General features: G+C 47.7%; 1 protein-coding gene across 3 annotated transcripts in view; it reads left to right on the top strand.

Moving 5' to 3' along the window:
* Window positions 1–17,819, top strand: part of LOC118796498 (protein tyrosine phosphatase type IVA 3) — a 50,089-nt gene extending 32,270 nt beyond the window's left edge. Inside the window, exons 1-6 of one of the 3 annotated variants that reach the window (XM_036555411.1) lie at window positions 7,458–7,719; window positions 8,907–9,493; window positions 10,136–10,228; window positions 14,218–14,348; window positions 15,953–16,027; window positions 16,818–17,819. In XM_036555411.1, the coding sequence (XP_036411304.1) occupies window positions 9,389–9,493; window positions 10,136–10,228; window positions 14,218–14,348; window positions 15,953–16,027; window positions 16,818–16,935 (522 nt within the window). In that variant the 5' untranslated portion in view covers window positions 7,458–7,719; window positions 8,907–9,388 and the 3' untranslated portion in view covers window positions 16,936–17,819. Of the gene's footprint in view, window positions 1–7,457; window positions 7,720–7,754; window positions 8,061–8,906; window positions 9,494–10,135; window positions 10,229–14,217; window positions 14,349–15,952; window positions 16,028–16,817 lie in introns of those variants that run through there. The other 2 variants (XM_036555412.1, XM_036555413.1) reach the window with 2 other exon arrangements.
* The last annotated feature ends 7,199 nt before the right edge of the window (window positions 17,820–25,018 follow it).

The raw sequence follows: 25,018 nt of genomic DNA on the forward strand, positions 1-25,018 counted from the left end.
GAGCCTGCGGGGTTCCTTCCAGTTCAGCCCGATTAACCAGCCGTGCCCCTCTGGCTCGAGTTTGCTACGAGAGTCAATTCCGCTAGAAAGAGAAAAAAAAACCAAAACAAACAAAACAGCACGTGATTCCGTCCATGTTTTTCCACGGAGTTCCCCTGAAGGGAAGCCCTGTTTGGGCAGTGAATCGTGTCCCTGTGGTCTCAACTCCAGCCACATTGGTGATCATAGGAAATATGTGTGGTACAGACTGGCATCTGAAACACTGTAGGAGGTCAGGGTGCTGCCACTGGTGCATTTGGGTGCAGTCAGTAATGGTATTTTCTTTGAATACCCTGAGGAGACATCCACTGAGGTCTTTGGCTATGAGCTACTATACAGTTTCCCCCAGTAAATAAATAAGAGGTTCAAAATAGGTGAACTGGCACCTGTGAAAATCATTTTAAAAAGAACCAAAATGATTCTAATCCAAGGTACAGACATCCCTTATCAGCCCTTGCTCTGGTCTTCTCATTTATACCAGCTTGGTCTTCCCAGTTGAGTGGTGCGGCCAATTGCCTCAATATCCAATCATCCGATGGCTGCACAGACTCACATTTTCATGCTTCCAAAAACTGCAAGAGGTGAAATTTGTGACAAAACTAATTCATGCTAATTCATGGTTTATCAAATATTCAAATGCAGAGTCCTCATACATACATATGTACACAGTAAATAACTTTCTAAGATGGAGGAAATTGTCCATGTTAGTGAAGATTTCATCATCTTTACACAGAAGGAAAAGGCGCAGGGATGACCTCAGGGCAGCGGCAGTGATTAGAGTAATGTCATGGCTGTTGTGGGCAGAAAAGATGAACTCATTCTGTCTGTTCTGAGGGCAAGCAGAATTTGTGTTGCCATTTGCTTTTGAAGGAAAATATCAGATGCAACAGAGAGGTCTATAGCAATGCTGGGGGTGAGCACTCAATACAGGGAAATGGAAAGGGAAAGAACCAACAGCCTGGAGCTTTGTGAGCCCATACTGAAAATTGATCTCATTTAAAAAGATGTAATATAGATAGTTACTTGAGGTGCAGTTGAAATCAACCGTACACATAAGGTTTAAATCGGTGGTGGTGGTGGTGGGGGGGGGGGGGGTGGTGGTCCTGCTCTTTTGTCTCTCATGGCTTGTCCAAACAAAGTGGAGGCCCCAATGTTGAATTACTCTAATTTATCATGTAAAACATTTTGATGACATTCAAGCCATCTCTTGACTGGTGGCTGGACCGGGCGGACCATTTAGTATTCAGCTTCAATGGGACCAAAGCTGTTTACATTTTAAAAGGTTCATTTAGGATTTGATTGCTTGGTCTCATCCTGTAGCTCCTGGTTGTCTGCATAATCACAATCCTGTAGTGATGTGCTTCAGATCAGAGTATGGAGAAGCACTCTGATTGGTCAGATTCAGATGGGCCCTTGATCCACTGAATGTACAATGCTGTATCAAATCAATGGTTTTATTGGGTATAGCTGTAAAGTGTTTCAAAAAAAATTAAACACATGGCATATCTGCTTGCAAATATTTCTGGAGGTAAAGTTTCTTTTTGTCTGTGGTCGATCTTAGTTAAGGTTGAACAGGGCAATCTTCCTGTGCAGCTCTCATTTTACAAGCAGCCATTCATATTGTTTGTCTCCAACCTTCAGCTAATCAACGAGTATGTTCTACTGCTGCAGTAATGTTTGAAGTGGCATTTTTTCCCCCTTGAGCATTTGTGAAATGTGTTTTGTTTTGTTTTCAAACTTAAAGAAGTTGAGTGTTTACAGTGTCTCTCGAGCAGTCATGACTAATCATGCATCCAGAGTCTTCCACACACAAGAAGCAGGAGGCGAAGCAGCAGGTGGCTTGTTTGTCTGGTGGCATTTGGGGTATGGTGCTTCAGAAAGGTTCTGTTCAAAGGTCAGGTTATGTAAGTTTTAATCAATCCAGTAACTTCCCAGCCAACTCAAGATGGCGAAAGAGAATTTGTGTTATCTTAAGGGCTCTTATTTGGGGTATAACATAACCAGCTATGTCAAAAAGGCATGTTTGGCACAAAGACCACTGCGTACATGAATATTGCCCATTCGCCAAGCGGACCCTGTGGCCTTTGCGAAAGGCATGTGGTAAATAAACTGCATTCTCCCAGCCGTAAGGACCAGGGGGAGACAATCACTTGCCACACAGTGGTGTGTATGTGTGTGTGTGTGTGTGTGTGTGTGTGTGCACAGCAGAAGGAATGGGGGGGGGGTGCTCAGCTGCCGTGTCCCTTCAGGAATTCCTGTTGCGCTGGCATTCCCACCTCTGGGCCTGTCTGGGGACCCTGGCCTTTTCACACATATCAGAATGACTCGACGCCATCCGTCACCCGAAAAACCACGTTCAGGCGTTGCGTAACTCCTCCGCAAGGCCATGTCCCCCCCACCCCTGCCCCCCGGGACGGATCGTCCCGCCATACCCCAGCCTTACACTTCCGCCAGCCTGACCTTCTAGCTGCTTGACGCCCCTCCAAGCCGCCATGAAAAGGTCTTGTCACTCATTGTTACTGCCACTCGTCAAACTGTGAATAAACAGCCTCTCTGATGGAAGACAACCTTATATGTCTCCATGCTGTTTTTTTTTTTTTAAATAAGAAATGAGGGCATCTACCAGTGCCATCATGCTCGCCACCACTTTCATGGAATTTGAACAATGCATTGTCTGCTCTCCAGTACATTGGTGTCGAGCAACCCGTGGTATATCATAATGAACATGTAATGTCTTGATTGATGTCTGTATTCCTTTTGTGGAACATCCTCTTAATGGTGCATTCAAAGCCACTGAGATGTTGCTCTGCTTTGCCTGGTAGCTTTTGAGATGTGGCACACCATGTTCTTATGAGAGTTATAGCTGGTTGCCTTGTTGGGTTCATTTTCCAACTGAATTTACATGGTGCGTTTCCAGGCCCTTAAATTAAGTCCCCATGGAATCAATGTATTTAATAAATGCCTGTCGAAATAGCCCTCAGCCTGGGTGTCCTCCTTTATCAAGGGTACTCGGGTTTCAAAACAAGCCCCCCCCCAGACACAGTGGGTCTGCTTATTATCTTGGACCCTGTTCATTTGAAGCCAGGCTAAATGTGCGAGAAAGCAGCTGGTACTGGTAAATATAGAAAGCAGGTGCGAGAGAGAGTCACATCCCTTTGCTCTTTTTGTGGTGAAGGGGTTTAAGAGGGCTGTGTCAAAACAATTCTGTCTGAGCTGTCCAGCACAGACCCCTCGACCTGACACACGCAGGTCCAGCAGCACCCTCAAATATGAGCATCACTCCTGAGTGCCACAGCCCTTCTGTATTTACAGGTCATGTCCTTTGGCTTCTCCTTTTAGATACTGCCCCTCAGCGCAGTTTAGGCTACTTGGTATGAGTGGATGGCAATGCAGGCTTATTTGATGACACCTCACACCTCTTAATTTCCAAAGTTTGGAGGAGTGAGCAAGCCCCCTGTTTTCTCTGTCTCTCTCCCCCACAACGTGACCATGACTGTTGATGCTCAGAAATAAATCTCTTTAAATACCCATCAGGCGCGTTGTGTCCCACGGGGGTCCATGTGACAGAGAGCTCTAGCGTGGCGAGGCAGCAGCTCCCCCACCCCCATCACCCCCCCCCCCACACACACACACACACACACACACACACACACCCCCCACCCCAGGGTGTTCTGGTCTCGAATTTCCTTGTCTTATAACGAGGTACCCAACAGCGCTGTCCACCCCCATGTTCTAGTGGGCCTCGAGAGATCCCCCCAGAAAGCTGTCCGTCTCCCTCCCCTGTCTCAAACTCAACGCTACAACGCCCTCTCCTCTCCCCGGCCCTCCACAAACCGCTGTCACGCGCAGGTTCCCCGAAGCTCACAGCCTCTCAGAAACCGTCAGCCCGAGCTTGTGTTTACCCGTGCCCGTGGGGAGAAGTTACTTAATTGCACTTTGGGGAATGGGGTACAATTTGATCGTGCGGTCTCCGTCAAACTTTTCAGAAAGTGTAAAGACCAGGCTCCTGCCAGATAAACACACGAGGGTGCTACAGGGGCCCTCGGAAACTGTCATGTCCCTCTGCAGGTTGCCATGCGTGAGCTGAAAGGGAGATATAGAAAGGGCCATGGCTGTCTGCTCCTGTACTTACAGGGCCTTTCCACTACAACACCATACAAGCCCAAAAAGGTGTAGCTGTCCAGCAACAATTCTATTGCCAGAGTCCCACAGCAATATCAGGCTGTAGATCACATACAGGGTTATGGATACTTAAGAGAGAGAGAATGAATGACATAATCTTTGACCACATCAAATTGAGTATTTTCAAAATAAATATCACATCATTTAAATACCAACCTATCTGTGAACATTTAACATGGATACTCAGCCATAAAGGATTTAACTGACTGTATGATAATCAAAATTGCCCTTTCTTTGTATGTTTGTATATATGTGGTTGACAAAAGAAAGACATTACGGTATTTGATAAAATAACAAACTGTACGTGAATGCACCTTGCAATAGGAAACAGAGACCTCTAAAATGAGCAAAGTCTACTTTAACTGTAATACCGCTCACAAACGAGTACCCTTTTAGTCAAGCCTCATTCAGAATAAGGCCTGACACTTGAGTGAGCTGTCTGAACATCAACCTAAATGGCAAACTGCATGTAGTTCAAGAATATGAAAACAAAATGAAAAAAAAGACCGATCAGAATATGCTGCTGATTTTCTTAAGCACTAACTTAGAGGTTAGGTGCCGGTAGCATGTCAGTACCATTGCTAGTCCATCTGAAGTTGTTTACTAATCTGTTGGGGTGCAAAACACGCTTATCTCTCTGTGATCAATCATGTCCCCTGTGCCCTAGAGACCACTCAGTACATGCTCTACCAATTAACACCCTGCTTTAAAGGCAGAGCCAGTACTTCTGAGGACCGTCTCCGGAGGCTCTTGTGTGATAGTCTACCGCTGTTCATCTCTTCTTGCAGTATATTCATTTGTGCATCACTCAGAAGTTTTCTTTATGAAATTGTTCCCACTCCTCTGAAGTATAGCATCAATCAGCTGTGACAGTATTGCCCTTTGTAATTTGTATCAATCTAAAAACTTTGTTGATCTTTCCCTCCTGCTGCATTTTCACATCAAACATAGACAGAGTTCATTTCCAGGAGGGAACAGGTCAAACAGCAGCAAACAGCTAATGCCTCTGAGCCTCATTCAAATCTGGAAGCGAAGCACATTGTAACAGATCAGGGCGACATGCTGGTGTCATGGCACACTGCCGTTTGAATGTTTGCCCATGTTTGTATGAGGGAAACCTAATGGAAACTAAGGAGAAACGGGCCCGCGGGCCTGTAAGCACAACAGCCCCAGTGTTTGTGAAGTGTGGCTGGTATCGCAGGAAGAACGTCACAGTCCCACGCTATAAGAGGTTAGTGTGCGGTGGCTCAAGGATGCTATTGTGCTGCAAATAAAAGCTCACAATTTAAGCGTGTATGGGAGGCTTTGAGGAAAAATCCTTGTTGCTGATGTAGAGGAGCAAGCTGACCACTCTCTGGTCCAGGTCAATGCCAGTGTGCCTGTTCTGTAATGGAAACCGTGCTAGTGGATGTGTCCTTTTTACAGAGAGCAGATGCAGTGCGTTGTGTTGAAATTTCAAGTCTGCGTCTAATCCATCTTGTAATGCCCATCTTAATTGGCTAATTAAGCTAATGGGTTGAATGTAGGTGACGCAGGTATCAGTGTTCTGGTGTGAAATGGCTGCCCTGCAGCTCAGGGGCAAATGTGTTGCCTTATAACCATGGTACCTGAGGTCATGTGGCTCTCTAAAGCATTTTGATGCCTGATAAACAGCACTAGTCAAACTCCAGTGAGTTATGATTGAAGCTCATGCATTTGTTGGCCAGTATGAAGTTTGTATTTACAGACTTGCAACAGAATGAAAGGTTCACTTTCCAGGATCTCTGGATTAGCAAACCATCAGCAGGTCCCATACACTGTTATCTCCGGCTACTTTTGGGCATGTGTGTATCTATGTGGTGTTTTCTCAGTTTAAGTCCTGGTAATTAGGTAAATTAGAGTGCATTTGTGAAATATATGTGTCGCCTTGCATTTTAAACTCATATTGCTCAGTTTGCTACTTTAACTAACAAAATCAGAAAATCAGTTGTGTCATTTCAGCAAAGACCTTAGTATGTAATGGAAGCAGTACGATTTCCAAACCCAAGATGACAGGGGGAAAACGAAGTTAAATTTTGGTACAGAAAAAGAGCCTTTAACTCATTTTAATCTTATTGACAGTTTTAGAATAGCCTGCTCCCCTGACGTCATGTGCCATGGCTTACAGTGCATATGTCTGCTCGGCAGGATCGTTTTAGAGCGTCTCTGAAATTAATTACGTCGAGAACAGCTCAGAGCAAGGGCAATAACATGGACGTCTTAAAGATACTTGATGTCATCTGTTTCCATTATTCATTGTATAATGTCATCAGTTTCCATTAAGCCATATAAATAGATCTTAAACTGACTAATTTAACTGCTTTCGTTTCCATTATGATATGATCTACGATAGCTATTTCGCCCTGCCCGTGGTGTCATGTTAGGCGGCTGTGAAGAAGATGCTTTTCAGGAGTGCTCCCGCCAGCCCGCTAACTGGTTTCTTTTAAGAAAAATCTTTTAAGATTTGCAATTATATGAAACCAGTTAGCGGGCTGGCGGTAGCACTCCTGAAAAGCATCTTCTTCACAACCGCCTAAGAAGTGCGCTTGAAAAATAAGTTTCTATACTGAAGATTAATATCCTTCATTTTTCTCATGAGAAAAATGTTTTTTCTCCACTACAGTTGTTTTTATGCTGATGGTTCTTTTTCTGAAGTTTTTGTCAACTTTAAGAGGGAAAAGGGGTCTGTTGCAACAGAAAAAAATAGCAACCATGTAACAAATTTCATGAGAAAACGAGTGCCTAGACTCTTACGTTCAATATATTTGTGTAATTGCTCTTTGTTGTTACAGATCCACCGCAAATTCGATTCAGTTAGATTATGTAAGTGTGGAGATGTACTGTGCTGTCAGCGTGTTCGTCCAGGTCCTTACTTGTTCAATGGGAAACTTGCACATTGGGATCTGTACCAAGAACACCGAACCTGTGACGTTTCACACGCAGAAAACGTTTTCCATGGTTCCCGTTGCAACCAGAAATGTTCCGCTACTTTTCAGTCTCATTTTCAGAACGACACGTTATATTAAAGTGGTTGAATTAAAAGTTTTTATTTCTAACAAAAAAAGGAAAAAAAAATGCGGTTACAGGAAGATTAAAATCACCAGATCATTATGCCCTTCCTGCTGGTGGGGTCTATTTTGTTCTTGCGAGGATTGTTTGTCATCCGACACTTTTAGCGGCAGAAACAACGCTGCGGAGGAGAAGTGAGCGAACTTCCCCAGTAAGCTCACAACGAAACAGCATTGCGCAGCGGATCAGCGCGGGGGGGGTGGGCTCTGCGCGCTCCTACGAGCATTAAGGGTGCATTTGTTTGTGACACGAGCGGTCGTGCACTGTCAGTGTCATATGGCAAGCTGGGGCAGCCTCAACTGGTTCAGAGCAGAGAGAGTTATTAGTGTCAGCGGTAGAGGCTGTTTACTTCGCGCAATTCCCCCCAGGGCCACGGACTTAATTCTGAGCGGAGCGCAGCGTTCCACAAAGGTAAGAGTGGTGGGGGGCAGAGCACCAAAGGCGGAGGGGTGTGTGTGTCTGGAGAAAGGGGCTAATCGAGCTGGGATCGTCTCCGTTTGTTGAATGCCGCGTCCGTCTCATCTAGCAGTCGCTGGAATCGCGCAGCTCCCCCCGTGCTGCAGAGCGTGTCGCGGACTTTGAGCGGAGAGAGCTGCCGGTGCCGCTGCAGCCACGCGGCCGGCTCCTCCGGGTTGCTCCGGTCGCTTCGCGCCGCCTTGCCCTGGAACGCGTTCATTTCACTTTTCGAAGCAATACGCTGGAGTACCGCTACCGTGCCCCCAGCGCTTTGCGGTCGCGAAAGGTCACCAGAGGTGAGCCTCAGTGGTTATCAGGGTTTCTGTCTGCTGTTTTCCTCCCTGGGAAAGTTTGTAATGCGGGCACTGTGAGTGGGAATCTAAATTTATGGCCAATTCTTTCTACAGTACTTCTCATTTCCTGCAGCAGAGATCTATTCCATATACATCAAACAGATCTATTACTCTAATGTAACAGAAGTACATGATTATTGTTTGTCCTTCTGCTTTTTGTTACAGGGGACTCACTGTAGCATGTATGTGTAGTGGTTTTGTTGTTTTTAGTGAACAAATGGATGGCATTCATTTGGCATTGTTATTTTTGGTATTTTCTGTGAACCTCGCTTTGTGATCCCAGTCTAAAACAATGCGAATCAAAACAAGACCATTAACCAGTAATATAAGTAGCTTTGTTCTTGTCATGAAGATCCTTCTTGAAACTAAATTTCACTTATTTACAGGTACTGTTCCACCCAACTGAGGCTACACATCTTTCTGCTGTTTCATTTCACTCAGTTTTTCATTATTAGTAATAGCGTAAGGGTCACATCTTTTGTTTGGAAACATGTTTCTTTGATTTCACCTAGAACTAATGCTTTGAAGTTGTCATAAAAAAGAAATTAAATGCACAGTGCTGTTTTTGTTTTTCTTGAGATTGAACAGAGAACGTTAAGCCGTCATTTGCGGTTGCTTAATCTCTGGACTCTGCCTTCGGTGTCATTTGCTGAGGATGGTGGGAACAAGGTCCTTTTTAGCCAGGTGGCAGGAGAGTGGACAGAATTTCATGCCCTCTAGGGGTCTCTTCCTCTGCCAAAATCGGCATGGCAAACTCCCTCTCACTGCGTTCTCTCCCTCTCTCTCCAGTGTTGTACCCGGACCAGCAGGACGTTGATGGCGTTCCTGCAGAGCAACGGTGACTACTGCCGTGCCCAACATCCTCACTCCTGAGTCAGGGGAGTATGACCGTCCTGCACTGACACCCCTGGAGGCACCCGCCGCCCCGCCACTCAGAGACCGCCCTCTCCGAACATGCCAATGGGGTAACTTTCACTGGACTAGGCCAGTGCTAGCCACCTGAGAGCGAGCCCTTCCTCTGACCCAGCTGTGAACAGGGATTTAAGAGAGGACCAGGGTGTTAACGACAGAAGAAGTCTGCTGCACTTTCATTCATTGGAGGGGGGGTTGGAAAAGACTGAAAGGAGGCTGACTTTGGCGTGGGGTGAACCCGAGCCGCGAGCAACCCAAGATTTTCTGGGGTTCCGGGTTCTCTTTTGGGGCTGGTTCTACTGGTGTGTGATTTTCCCCCCCTTCTCGGTGTGAGTGGACACACTCACGTACCCCCCACCATGGCCCGGATGAACCGGCCTGCTCCTGTGGAGGTGTGCTACAAGAACATGCGCTTCCTCATTACGCACAACCCCACCAACTCCACCCTCAGCACCTTCATTGAGGTGAGCACCCGCCTGCCCGCGCCTCCACCGTGACTGCTAATCCCACCCACCTGTTCACACAGGTGGGTCCCAGCATTTCCCCCACTGTCGCTGCTAATGGAGAATGTGTTCATTTCTGACAGGTGCTGCTGACAGGGCCATCATTGTTTGCCCTGTCTGCCTGCCTGTCTGTCCGTCTGCTTGCTTGTCTGTCTGGCTGCCTATCTGTCTGCCTGTTTGCCTGTCTGTTTGCATGTCTGTCTGTCTGCTTGTCTGTCTGGCTGTGCTTGAGCCCGCCAAATGCATTATTTTCTAGGCAGTCTACCTTATGCAACAGGTGACAACTGAGTGGAAGCACTCCACATCTGCACATAGCTCCCGCAGGCTGTTTCCATGAAAAAGGGCCTGTTTCAGGAAAAGGCTTGATAACCACTACCACAAATCTCCTGTTGCCATGGACACCAGTCCTAGCACCACTGTCAGATGGCAGGCTGGTGAGAGAGAGGCGCGCGGGATGAAGCCGAGCCTGCTCCGGTGCGTTGCAGGGACGCACGACTCCGGCTGTGAACGGCGAGGGCACACACGCCTCGCCAGCGTTCCCCAGGCTCCCCCAGAATGCCACACTCATGTGCACTGCCACGGCTCCTCTTCTCTCCCCCGCAGGACCTGAAGAAGTACGGAGCCACGACGGTGGTGAGGGTGTGTGAAATCACCTACGACAAGACCCCGCTGGAGAAGGACGGGATCACGGTGGTGGTAAGTGGGGAGCGTCGCACCCCTCGTGTTCCACGGCAGACACTCGTGAGCAGACTGTCGAGGCTCTGCGTTCAGGCATTTTACACACCCTATAAGATGGCGATCCTGAATGTGCGGCCAGCTCGGCACAGAGGTGCGACCCATTTGACATGCTGCAATAGGGAAAAATTGCCAAAAAATAGCCGCCTGCCATTTGGTAGTAAAATGAAGGGGGGAATGAGGAATTGTTTTTAAGAGTAAGGAGGAGGACATGCTTTCATGAAAAGGCAATCACAAACATCTTTGCTAGATGCATCATATGAAGGGGTGGGAGCCCTGCACAAGGTATTCTGGGACAAATATGCTTCCCAGTTGGGTAACTGAGTCAAGAACCGCTTGTAGAAACTACTCCTGACTGCTGAACGGTAGGAAGTGTTGGCCTCAGAGGCCAGTCTAACTTCTTAGAGCACTGGGTAAGGGGGTCATTTGAGTTAGTCTGACTGAAGGCATAGGCAATGGTCATTTGAGTTATTGAGTCTTCGGCCATGGGCAGTGGTCATTTGAGTCAGTCTGGCTTCAGCCATGAGCAGTGGTCATTTGAGCCTCCCTGGCTCAGAGCGTTGGGCAGTGGTCATTTCCAGATGTAATTCATCAATTGGTGCAAGTGTCGAGGGGAAAAGGGTAGGGGCTATATTTTTACACTCTGGGGTGCTTGTCCACCCCCACTACCACACACACACACACACATGCACGCACGCATAGAAAGAAACCCCAGGGGGACAGCCTTTCCCTCTCCCCCCATGCTTTTTCTGATAAGCCTCATCCCCATCCCACAGACAGCGTGGTAAAGGGAGCGTGTGTCAGGCAGGTGTGTTTTGGCAGGGCACGGGGGCATTGTTAAATGTGGGCCGACGCGGAGGGCGCATGACGGCAGCAGAGGGACCCACCCAGCATATGAGCGCCGCTCGCCTACAAGGAACCGCACATGTTTCCAATTTTTTTTTTGTTTTTTTTGCCGTCAACGTTTTGCCCGTTGCCATGGGAGCTAGAAGGTCTCCCGGCAAACGGGCTCTGAGCCAGGGGGCCGTCTCCCGCTGCGGCCCCCACTCTTTTTTGGTTTTCGTTCCTCCTCCTAACTGCGCTGAAGGAGAAGTGCGTTCTCTTGGGGGCGGGGCATGTGAAAAGGGGTGATAGAGGGGGTTATTGTTTGCCTCGATCTGACCTGTTACCCGATGTTATCTGAAGGACGTGGTTTGCCTGCCCTCCTGTTCGAGAGCCGAGCCGAAGAGCCCTCTGATTTCTGTCTTAACTCAGTTCATCTTGGCTGCAGTGACACCTCTAAAACCGTCAAGGCAGTGTTACTGTCTACAGACTGTATGCACAGTTTGTTTTTCAGACTGAAATTAGACAAAACGTGGTATTATAAAATACTTCCCCGTATGCTAGTGGTTCACATATTGCTGTTGGGTTAGATTTAATTGATCCCTGAGTCTCATAGTGGAGTAGATTTTGTGGTCTGGTTGCACATGAATCCCTCTGCTTTACCCAGAACAAGGTCTTATCTGAAAGGTATTAAAGAGAGGCCTGCTCCAAGCAGAACCAGCAACACAGGTTAGCTTTTGTAGGGACAGAGGGATAGATGTGTACGGCTGAATCTGGAAAATGTCTGCACCATCAGATTTTGGCCCGTCATAATCGTAGATGGATGAGTAAATGTAACCAGTCGTTTTGTTTTGTAGTTTTGCATGCATGTCTTTTTGAGTACATTGTTTTCATGATACGTTGCTACTATGCAGTGTGGCATCATGTTTAAAGAGCTGGGCTTGCAACCTCAAACTCCTGGCTTGATTCCCGAACTGTGGTTGTTCACTAAACAAGGTGCTTAACCTAAATTGCAGCAGTAAATATAAGGCTAAATGGAGGATATATAAGGGAACTTATAGCTGCAGCCATCTGCTAAACAAATTAATACTGTCACCAAGTGAAGCTGGAGAGCTCTTAGTTTCTACATTGGACGAGTTTGGACAGAAATGCATTGCAACTGACCCTGTGCAGTATAGACCATAACACCATTATCCATGTGAAGTGGGAGTGTCCTTTGGTGAAACCCGGTAAGATTACAGCATTCAAACACTCTGTGTCTAATGGCACACTCTTGTTTAGTGTCCTCTTGAGGGAAATGTCATATGTCCTACTCGCATTTTCTCAGTGTTGGGGGAGGAAAATTCGTGACGCACTTTGACAGCGGGGCATTTGAGGAGACCCGTTGCCCTGTATGAAGGTGCCGGCGTGAGAAGGGAAAAAATGCGCACGCGCTGACATGAGACAGGTGTAGCGGATGTCTCTCCCGCCAACGAGCATCGAGTTGCCGAAATGTACACGGCGCTGGACTCCGAGAAAAGCTGAGGCATTCGCCGCGGTTAGACCTCCGTGTTGGATCTCCCACGTCAGCCTCCGCACCAAGCACGTCTTGGAACCGCCTCGCGGATTTAATAGTTTACTGATGACATTCCAGACTCGGGGGAGGGGTTTTGTTAACCTCTTAGTGCAGTGGATTTAAATGTTATTTGTTACCAAATAGATGCCCAATCGAAAGCTCTTGCTTTGCTAAATTGGAAAAGCTTCATAACTTATTAACCAATCAAACATTTTGTTTTTTTTAATGAGGGAGTTCCCACTAGAATTTAGATTCCTCGTTTTAAAAAATGTATCCAAGGATTGATGATGATGAAAATTCTGAAACGACTCTAAAACGACTCTGACATAAAATTTTATGTTACCTTGTGTCCTGGGGGGCAGAATCCTTTGTGTTGGTTGCATTGAGCTCTCTAGGGTATGTCTGTTTATCTCAGCTCTGATGTTTGCTGAGAAGCCAGGGCCTCGGAGGAGCTAAACTAAATCTGTTGCTTTGGTTGCAGTGTCGGTGTTCACAAGGTACAATCCCTGAAGAGAACATGAATACTGCAGGGGTAACATGCAGATACATATGTGTATGGACAAAAACTGTTTTCAGTCCATTAGACGCAGTAGAAAATCTGAACGATAGTTTTGCAGAGCAGAGTGCTGTCCAGGGGCAGTCTGACAAGAAGCTGTTGCTCGCATACGCCCAGGCCTTGGACCCAGGCCACCCCTCGGAGGTGTGTGTGTGTGTGTGTGTGTGAGGGGGGGGGCTCTAGCTGTGTGCAGGAGAACATCCAAAAATGATAAGGATCTGCACTGCCCATGGTCCCTGGGATGACCTAAGCGGAGTCAGACTGCGATTCATTCTGACGTTCCCCCTTTGTGGCCTTCAACATCAAACGGCTGTGACACAACCCCAGGCCCTCAAAAGGCGTTGGCATGGCAACGTCCTGCTGTTTGAGGTAAATGATGGACGCCTGTTTGAGTTGTGCGCCAGGGAGGGGGGGGGGGGGGGGGGGGGGGGAGTGACTTATCTCGCGGCAGCAGGGCCTTGGCCCTCTGGCTCGCTTTCCGAGGCCGCCACTAGCCTTCCGATGAGCAGCGATGGCAAAAAAAAATGTGGAGGTCCTGCCTTTGCAAACAGCTTCGTTGTCATGGCAGCACCCAAGCCTGACGTGTCTCAGTGCGGACACAGGGAACCTGACGATGGCTTTCACAGATAGGGAAAAGGGCACAAATGCCTCTATTGTTTCATGACTGTCTCTGTTTATGTGGTGTGTTGTCGTGGGTCAGAATGGAAAGCATTCTGTGAAACAAGGAATGTCTTAGTACACTAAAATGAAAGTATACGTGTATGTGTACGTGCATGTGTGTGTGCGCGTGTGATTGGGTTTATGCACGTGTTTGTGTGCCTGTGTGTGTGTGTGTGTATGCGCTTGTTTGCCTGTGTGTTTGTGTTTATGTGTGCGCGCACAACTGGCCAGGCCACAGGCAAAGCGCCCCCCTACTGGGCAGCTCCGACGGTAACGTTCCCTTACTGCTGGCCCTCAACATGCTTCTGAAATGACAACGGAACTGACAAACACCATTCGTTTTCTCTCCACACCCAGGACTGGCCGTTCGATGATGGTGCACCCCCTCCCACCAAGATTGTGGAGGACTGGCTCAGCCTGCTGAAGAGCAAGTTCTGCGACGACCCAGGCAGCTGCGTGGCTGTGCACTGCGTGGCAGGGCTAGGCCGGTGAGTGGCCTCTCTGTCACACCAGGCGCCAGGAACAAGGCCCACCATTTCAAATACAGATACACATTGCAACCTTTCAGAAGTTTTAAAATGAAACTCTAGAAAATTCTAGCTGTTTAATTAGGAAACCGAATCCAATAATTTGGAAGTGCTGAGCGGCCATGAATAAGAGTGTCATGCAGCAAATTAATGATGTGAAACGCACCTTGCTGGGTATCCCACCAACCTGAAAGCATGCAGCTGTCACTAGACTCCGCCGGACAAGTCGAACCCTAAGCCAAAATACATTCCTCCTGGAGGTACACTCAGACAGTAGCGGTAACAAACCCTGTTTGTTATCAGAAGAGCAGAGGGCGAACTCACAAGACAAAACAGGAAAAAAGGTTTATAAGCATTTATTTTTATTTCCCTCTTAACTCTCTGGCCAGGTCCAGCCCGCTCCCTTCGGAGCAGTATAATGTCTTTTAATTGAATCTGGTGTTCCTTATTGAAATGTATTTATATGTGGAGGAACCCCTCCTTTCTGGGGCGAGTGGTAATCAGAGGAGACTGCCTCAGTGTCCAGTTGAGCTGTGCCGTCCATTTAAATCTTGGCTCGGCGGTTGTGGTGTGAGCAGGAGGTTGGCCCCGGGTTGGTAAACCATCTCTGACGCACTTCAGCCCCATCCTCAGGGACTTCGCAGTGCTCGCTCAACTCTGTTTGTTTTGATATTGTTCAGATGGGAAACATTCACTTGCCGTTGGTCCCCCCCCACCACAACTACCAAAAGGGGAGGGGGTTTTAAAGGCGGCTGTGTGAGGGGTTTTACGTTGGACTCTGGGACTGAAACCTCTGCACATCGGTATGTTTTGACATGTTCCCGAACCCCCCCACCCCCCGTCCTAGAACTTCGGTGTTTATGGTTTTCTAAGGCTCTGGGTTTCCATCCCAGAGGAGATCCCAAACCAAACAATGAAACAACTCAAGAGTTTATAACAAAATAGCGCTGCGCTCCCACTCCTTATTAGGCAGCAGAAGCTAGCGAAAGCTGCCACGATCGAGCCCCTGTCTGACCGAATTCACATGCTCTCCTTAGCCCCTGATGGCCGTTTCAGCTGTCGGTGTTTTGCAAGAGTTAGCGGGCAGCCTTGGTCATTTGTAAGCGTACAGCTGAAGGCGGACGTGCAGGACTGGATGAATCTGGTTCTTGAGCCTGACAGAGTCTGTTCTGGGGTCAGTGTCCCGAGTCCACAGCTTTCACTCTTCTGACACTTTTATCGCAGAGAGATTATAAGACCACTGCCGGCAATCTCCGCTCATACTTTCTGCACTCTCTTCAGGTGCATGTTATTCTTCAGACACAGGAATTACCATGCTACAGGCTTCACATGAAGAGGAAACAAAATCCGTTTTGTGTGCACCAGATGTCACTGTATTCCCAAAATGCAAAAAACGAGAACCGTTCTGAGCTCACCCCAAAAGAACGGTGCGCCTTGTCACAGAGGGAGTGAACCAAATGACTGCAGGGGCAAGGCAGGGACGCGACCCTTGAAATGAAGATCTGGACCCATGTGTAAATTTTCTTTTTTTTGGGAAGTTGACTTCCTGGTTGATGTGTCCACAGGGCTCCCGTGCTGGTGGCGTTGGCGCTCATCGAGAGCGGGATGAAGTACGAGGATGCCATTCAGTTCATCAGGCAGTAAGTACCTGTAGCTCTCCCCTCGCTGGTCTATCCACATGTGCCATCAAGCCCCTCCAGCTCATACAGAATGCTACCATTCGTCTTCTCTGTAGCCAGCCCAAATACTTGCATGTTATGCCTCTCCTCATCTCCATCTTCTAGTTACCAGTTGCAGCCAGAATGAAATACAAATCTCTGGTCTGAGCCTATGGGGTAGCAATAGCAACTGCACCCTCTTACCTTAAATACATTATCAAACAAGCATTCACTCCTGCCAGACCCCTCCATTACACAATCTCGGGTCACCTTACCATTCTTTCTGGAAAGGGTCTATCTTAGTGAGGGTTCCTTTCTGCTCTGGCCCCCCAGTGGTGGACTGAGCTCCCCACAAGAGTCAGGAGAGCCAAGTAACTGTCTGCCTTCCACCACAGACTGGAAACTCATCTGCTTAAACTGCATTTGTTTCAGCTAACTCTGCAATCTAATCATTCATGATATATACTCAGATATATTTGGCAAGTAAAAGTACAATATCCTCCAGCTTCTTCTTGCAGCTACTGTGACACTTACCAGAATGCTGTGTGTTATGTAATGACTCCTACTGTTGATTGTTACGCTCTTGATGTGGTATCGTCTCTTAGTCTAACCTTTTTGTATGCACTTTGGTAAGCCGCTCTGGTTAAGCTAAATGACTAAACATAAATTTAAGTGTCTAAATGTAAATGTCACATTTAGAAACGGGGTAGGCCCCAGTGCCCAAGCCCATGAGTTTCCTTTCCCTGTGCTTGAGCCATTCTTCCTCTTGCAGGAAGCGCCGGGGGGCGATCAACAGCAAGCAGCTGACCTACCTGGAGAAGTACCGTCCGAAACAGCGGCTGCGCTACAAAGACCCGCACCACCTCAAGAACAAGTGCTGTATCATGTGACTGCCTCAGCGCCCACGGACTGAACATGTCGGTTAATTTGGGCGAATGGACCCACCACAACCCCCCTCCCACCATGACGCGCGTTGTCCCCAGCGCGCATTTTGTCCTGCCTTTTGTCACGCTGAACAGGCCACCCCATCCCCCCTGGTTTGGGAGCGTTTAGCCCTCATTGTGTGAATTAGCCGTGATCGCTGGCCGGGAGGTGACCTGGACAGCCGTGCATCATTGAGGCATCTCCAGAGCCCTGACCCTGCCTGCGTCTGCCTGACAGTGCCCTCTAGAGGACGGTCACCCCACCTGTGCCACGGAGCAGCTATCCACAGAGACAGCCAACACGGACTCGAGTGAAACTGTGGGACATTCCTACCTTTCTGTTCTCTTTTTTTGTCATCTGTGTGTTTTTGCTCTTTGTCTCGGCCTCAGGATCGCGCAGTATCTATCCATGAACTTTTTTTGCACCACAGCACAGGACTCCTCTGTCTCCAGTTTTCTGTATCCCAGAACATTTTGTAGTTGAACCCCTTCCTCATGGGAGTGGGGTAGTGATCACCAGGGACAGTGGAGGCAGATGGGGGCATGGGTGGAGTGTGCATTTCTAGTGAATTTTTCTCACATCTTTCTTGTGAAGTACTCCAGGATCAGGATAGCGTTCTCAGTGTGGCTTGCACATTAGGTAGGATGGTTTCGGGGCGGGGACGTGTGTTTTGGCACACACAGGACAGGCACAGAGCCACAAAGCTGTCCTGACATCACTATGACACCCCTGTTGTCTGTGTCAATGTGGTTTAGTTGTCACCTGTGACCAGGTACTGACTGAGACGGGAGGGTCTTAGATTGCTTTTTCTCTACATTGGAAGCAAGCCACTACAGATATAAGAAATTAATAAAGAACGTACTTAAATTGTGGACCGTGTGTGGCTGTGTTGGGAAACAACGAAGAAGTAGAGGGATTTTTAATGCTGTAGTCCTATTATCAGGAGCTTCTTGGTTGAATGTGGTCAGCGTGTGCCTAGAATGAGTAAGTGCTGCCATCTAGTGGACGTTGGTGAACTGTACAGCATTGTCCTCAACTGCTGCTCAGTGCATAGTCTTCACATTTGTCCTTGTATTACATTCCATTTAAATCCAATTTGTTTTTCAAGTCTCTTTCCACTGGAGTTGGATTCGCCTACAGTCAGGGATCACCCCAGATGATATGACCAAACAGCTGGCAGCTGAACAATGTGTCCTACAATCTGAACAAATGCATAAAAGTTATTTTAATGCAGTTTGTCCTGTGTAATCAGATGCTCATGTTGCCTAATGCAATACTTTTTAATCACATTATAAAGGAGAAGGGAAAATAGCATTCTCTCCAATCAGGCCTTCGCCTGCGAGTGGCCTCGCTCTGCAGATCAGCCTCCAGGCCTGCTCGTTACAAACTGATCACCTGACGTGCCCTCATCGTTGCCACAGACCGCCGCCAGACTCGTGGCAGGACAATGTGATAGAGCTTTGAAATGCTATTCATAAAGAAAAGTCCAGGGGAGGCTAGGAAGTATGCAAGGAATTGTAAATTCTAATGAGTCAGAAACAGGAGTGTCTGCAAATACGGCTGGGGTCAGGATTTAGCAATCTGCACCTATTTGGCCTTTTGAAAGTACAGTGTAGTAAACATGTTTTGTTAAAAACAGTAGCGCTCAGTGCATCTGTGATGCTGCTCCTTAGAGTGTGAGAGTGTAAGACAGATGAGATGTAAAATAACTGTCGATGAGCGGGAATGTAAGTTGTGCTCGCACAGAGCTGACCACAGGGGTTTTTGTTTTTGTTTTGTTCTTTGTCTCTCTGTGGCCTGAAATGCCCCCCTCCCAGGCTCAAATCTCCAGACGTCCCTGTCCTGCAAAGTCCCTGGCCATTAAAAGGTGGGGGGTGGGGGTAGGAGGATCAACTTGCCGTTGGAGGAGGCCCGCATCGCCCTGGCAAGCGGTGCTGACTTTCATCTCGGGCGCGACGGTTTTCTCTGTGTTGGACTCCCATCCTCTTCTGGCGGCCATTGTTCTTTATTCCCCCCTCGAAACAGTGTCATGGCTGCCCACAGAGGAACTGAGCAGCCGGAGAGCTAATTCTCACCGGTGTCCACCTGTGTAACATCAAAACAGCCCTAAATACCTTCAGAATTTTACAAGAACAAGTACAGGAGCCTGTAAGCATTCCTACAACACCCTACTGTGATACCCATGCTCATCTACATTTATTCACAGCTAAATAACTAACCTTAGCAGTCAAATGGAGCCAGAGGCTGCATGCTAACAGAGAGATCGCACACAGCACAGGCTAGCATGCTAACAGAGAGATCACACACAGCACAGGCTAGCATGCTAAGAAGAGATCGCATGCAGCACAGGCTAGCATGCTAACAAGAGATCATGCCAAACAGGCTAGCATGCTAACAGAAAGATCACACAGCACAGACCAGCATGCTAACAAGAGATTGCACGCAGTGTAAGGTAGCATGCTAACATCACACTCAGCACAAGATAGCATTCTAACAGAAATTGCACACAGCTCAGGCTAGCATGCTAACAGAGAGATCACACACACCACAGGGTGGCATGGTAACAGAGAGCTCTCACACAGCACAAGATAGCATGCTAATAGGGAGATAACACACAGCACATGTTAGCAAGCTAGCAGAGATTGCACACAGTGGGCAGGGAATAACGAGGGGCTGGACACACTGGCTACTGGTGTGGTGTTAAGGAACAGTGCAATAGTGTGGTGTGATGCAGTGGTAAGCAGCAGGGCTGTGGTGTGGTGTAGTGGTAAGGGGCAGCACAGGATTAGAGTGTCTGGGGAAACTGCCAGTGTAATGCGATGTAACACTGTCTCCATCTCAGAATCTCATAAGAAAATAACTATTCTCCAGCAGGTCTTCTCTAAATATCATCCTTTCCAGAATTCCCAGAGTCAAAAAAAGATGGCACATTTTGACACGTTTTAGTGCTGGATCTCTGACTGTGCCAAGAATGAGGGAGCAGAGGACACAAACACACAGGTAGAACCTGGACCAGCATGTGGGGGTGTCTCACTGGTTCCAACCCCTGGTTAAGGAGGTGAAAGGCTCAACCCTGGATCTGACAGGTACTCAAAAACAAGGCCCCAGATGAGGTACTGTCACCCGCAGAGACACTAGAGGAAGACCGGCCTGGGATGGGGTGAACTGAGGACATTGGCCACTTGGTGCCAGCGCATCGTGAACTACGTACAGAATCTGATCTGGTTCTCCTGGGCTGAGTGAGAATGAACCCCTGAAACGATGACGTGGGACTGCCTTTGAGAGCGTGCAACTGGAGGCGTTTCCGCTCGAGAGTGGTACTGATTCTGTGAATCCCTTCCCCCGTCTCCGGCCGTGAGCCACAGTGGCAGATTGTTTATTGTGACGGGGCAGTGGTGCGGTGGCCGCCCCTTCCCCCGAGAGCTCACATTCCGGTCATGGAGTGTGGGACTTTCCGCCGCACCTGCGTGAGTTGGTTTGGGCAGATCTGAGCCCCATTCATCTCGGTGCTCGGGCACAGCCGGAGTAGGGTTTCTGCTTGCTGCGTTTCGACCACCACGCCTCAGCCAAGGGGAGCCCACTGGAGGATACCCATCCCCCATTCTTCATCCCTCATCCGCCAAATAAAGGTCTCACATATTGAATTAAAGGACTTTCCTTGCAACTATGTCGCCTTTGTGACTTAGCGAGGGCAGGGAAATTCCCCCATTATAGCACAGAGCAACAGCTGGCACGAAACAGTCCCATAGTCCCACAGCCCCTGCATGTTAGTGTCGTCATTGTGTGTGCCAGCAGCCCTCTCAACACTAGGCTTCAAGAGTAACCTTGCTGCAATGCCTTGGTCGGGCGGCTTTAAGGGGAGTTAAAATAGCTATATTAAACCCCCTGCAGTTGTCTCTTTCAGTGGCTTCCCAGGGGAAGCCCATTCTTGCAGCCACTAATTTCGGAAATAGAAATGCGTTATTGGATGCAAAGGGCAAATGCAGACCAATCAGAATTGGGCGGATACACCCTCAGAAATAAGAGATAGTCTTATGAATGTCTCACCTGAATGTCTCACTCCTAGAGTCTGGTGAAAGGCGGGATGACCCTGGTGTGCAAGTGGCTTCATTGAGTTTGTAGCTGTTTTGGGGCCAGAGAGAGACTGCAAGGCCCGGCACTTCACCATCTTCTGAGGATGTTGATTCGTACACACAGCTGAGGTGTGAGGTGGCTCCTGACAACATGCTGTTTCAGACAGTAATCTGCTTACTTTAAAATGAGATATAAGTTTGCATATCACCCCACCACACACACACACACACACAAATTCCCTTCAACAGTTTACTAATATCAATGGCACTCTAAAATACCACCCTTAGCTGCCTTGCCAGCCTACAGATCCTCTTGTCTTGTGCAACCTACTTGTATTAATGCCATGAGTTAGGGATATTACATACTTTAGTGGCATTGTGACATATAGTAGTGTCTGTACTTAAAGTCTTCCCATGGCTTCTATGCTGTCTTATTTCCAGAGCAAAAGTTAACTTGTGATGCTTGAATGCTGTTGTGCATGCACTCGCTTGTCTGGGAGTGTTGTTAATCTGGTTTGTCACCTTTGCTCATATAACTTGGATGGATACACTTCTGTTTTCTCATGCCGGAAGTCGCTCTCGATAAGAGTGTCTGCTAAACGCTTGTGTAATGTAATATAATGTCTTCTATCTGCGTGAACCAGGGCACTCTAGAGTAAGCCTGACACATGGACATGGTCAAAGAAACACTGCCCTGATTTTAGATCAGGTGATCAGGAGTGCAGAGAGGAGGCTCACACCCATAAGTTAGCAGTGGGTGGTGTCCACAGGATGGGAATGGGGAGGGAGGGTGGCTACGCCCGGCAGGTGTTGCTTCCTGTTTTGCCAAAGCGTACATAAGACCTGCGCTGGCCTCTGCACACTTCCTGTTTCCACCGTGGCCTTCCGCCGACCCCTGCGTCCTCCAAACTTCCCGTCCTGTGACAAATACCCTGCACAGGAGAGGGGTATGGTGAACCCCCCCAGCTCCCCAGCTGGCCCTCAGGTTGTCTTCAAACAGTCACTTCCTGTCACGGAGGGTTCACTGCACAGCACTCAGAGCCAAATCATGCTGTTTTTATTCCTTTTTAACTAATTACAGGCCCTAATACTTACATATACATATGTATAACTTATAAGTTAAATATAATCACATAATCATAATCATGAAAGAATACACACCGCAATTACATTAAAAGTTATTTTATAATAGTGAGTCTTAAGCTTAGCTTTAAAAGAGGACACAGACACATGTCCAAAAGAGGATTGTCCTAGAGCCTACAGGCTACAACTGAGTAAACACAATCTTAGTTCATCTTCATGTATTAGTATAATACATCGTTTTATCTACCATACTGTTTGTGCACGTTTGTGCACATCAGCATGGCCTTTGTGGTTATGGCTGGATTGGAAATTCCACTGAAAGAATGAGTACAGTAGGACAATATTCAGTCAGCCTGCAGATATTTCTATAATGCGTCAATGGGCTCTCCATTCCTTTCCTTGTAAGACTTAATTGCATTACACGACTAGTTGCAGAATTTGTTGTGAGGGGCTCCCAGGGTTGACAGCGAGGGACACTGAGGACTGTGGAAGCCGCTCTGTGTGGTAGCGAAGGCAGAGCAGGCTTGCTCCAACAGGCTTCTGGGCTTCCAGGGAAACTGGGCTGTTGTCTAGTTGAACAAAGGCCCGCTTTCTCCCAGAAATCCTCTTCCCTTGCCTCCCCAAAGTGGACAGGCATTAGCCGCATTTCCCCTCACAGGAAGACGCAGACAGGGCATCAGCAGGGACGGCCACACACGCGGCGGTCCCAACACGCCGGTTTCCGTTACACATCGCTGTCGCCGCCACAGAGGGGTGCAGGCCACACCCACCCAATCCCTGCTTTGTCTTCGAGCAGGACGGCTATGCTGTCGCTCCCCCTCCCCAATCCTGAATTTGCATTCATTCAAAAGCAGCAACGTAAAGCAATAGAAGAAAGTAAAGCTTTAGTAAAGTAGCAATAGGAAGCCTCTACTGGAATACCCACTGAAACACAGAGTGGCTACAAAGAAGATAAGGGCATTATTTTTTCAATACCTTGATTGTCAGTAGAAGTTTTATGTGTGCTGGTACATTTCCAAAGGTTAACAACCAAGAAAAATTCACAGGCCATGGTCTGCACACTGACCCATCATGCAGCGCTGCTGATGCAGGAAGGAGACTCCCTCCTGCTTTTGGACCCAGCACAGCTGAAAGAGGGAAGGATTTAGACGCTTTCATGTTTGGTCAGTCAGGTACAAGGATAAAGGACATGATTTTTATTTTTCTAGGCTATCACCCAATCAGCTGGAAGCAATTCAGATCAGATTCGCAGACCGGTTCGCGCGCTTGAGTTTATACACCCCTGATTCTATGGAGGGGGAGGAATTAAAAAACAGTGGATTCTTGTTTCACAAATATGCCCGCTTTTCCCCAAGTCATAACAAACACCCTATTGTTCCCACTTCAAATTAATCGGACTAGTCCCTCTCGACACCAAACTGATTGGACTGTTTTCAATTACTTTTGCTGCCAGCAGGAGTAGGGCTTCAAATGAAAGATGCATCTTAGAGCAGGTTTGATAAAGGTCCGGCATTGCATTGCTTTGATTGCGCTTGCCAGGCTGGCGGAATGGGAGCCCGTAGGGTGGCCACCTCGGATACGGTGACCATAGTTGGCTGGGTGGACACGAGCAGACTTGGCAGGGAGTCGTGCCTGCTGTTCCGAGCCCGACTGGAGACAGCAGCTAATCCATCCTTGTGTCACCTGCATTCTTTGCCGGGACCGCAAATTCTTACCTGGAAGAATGGCGTTATTGTTGTCTGTAAGGGGGCATGCTGCAGTTTTAAATCTAGTAATGTACAATCATGCAACAAATACACTATATGGACAAAAGTTTTCGGACGCCTGACCATTACATTGTAATGACATTGTATTCAAATACATATACTTTAATATGGAGTTGGTCCCCCTTTTGCAGCTATAACAGCTTCCACTCTTCTTGGAAGGCTTTCCACAAGATTTTGGAGTGTTTCTGTGGGAATTTGTGCCCATTCATTCCGTAGAGCATTTATGAGGTCAGGCACTGATGTTGGACGAGAAGGCCTGGCTCGCAATCTCCGTTCCAGTTCATCCCAAAGGTGCTCGATGGGGTTGAGGCCAGGGCTCTGTGGGGGCCAGTCAAGTTCTTCCACACCGAACTCACCAAACCATTTCTTTATAGTCCTTGCTTTGTGCACTGGGGCACAGTCATGTTGGAATAGAAAAGGGCCTTCCCCAAACTTTTGCCACAAAGTTGGAAGCATAGCATTGTCCAAAATGTCTTGGTATGCTGAAGCATTAAGATTGCCCTTCACTGGAGATAAGGGGCCTAACTCAAACCTTGAAAAACAGGTGTGGCCAAATACTTTTGTCCATATAGTGTAGTTAGAATATACTCTGAAAAAATCTGCTCCCTGGTAATGCTGATTATCTTCTCTGGTTGGTTGCATTTGAATGACTCAATGCTTGAATGCAACGATTCCTGCGCGATTGATGTAATGGTCGACATCCTAGCATTTACCCGAAATTACCCGAAAAGTGTACTGTCTCTTTATAACAAACTATTTGTGATGAATGCTGCTTGCAAAGCATGGCAGTAGTGAGAACACTGGGGTATCTGTAAGATGTGCTGTGAAGTACACCTGCCTGTCTGTCCATCTTGGTCCCGGGAGGAGCCACATTCACTCCATCATGAAGCAGCATGCTCCAGATTGACAGTATGCCCCAAGTTGGCTCTATCAACACAAATGCACTTTTGCCTTTTAAGGTGTATTAAAGCCCTAGAAACCACAACACATTAAGCAGTCAGAGGCCTCCATCTTAAATAGCTACTTCAGTATTAAACTGTGCTTTAATGAAAGACACCATCGGCCAGTTGAAGGTCTGCACAAAGAAACTGATTTTGAGACTAAATAGATTGAGGTTTCACCACCTT

The sequence above is a fragment of the Megalops cyprinoides genome, chromosome 21 (assembly GCF_013368585.1).
Source record: "Megalops cyprinoides isolate fMegCyp1 chromosome 21, fMegCyp1.pri, whole genome shotgun sequence".
Classification (NCBI taxonomy): domain Eukaryota; kingdom Metazoa; phylum Chordata; class Actinopteri; order Elopiformes; family Megalopidae; genus Megalops; species Megalops cyprinoides.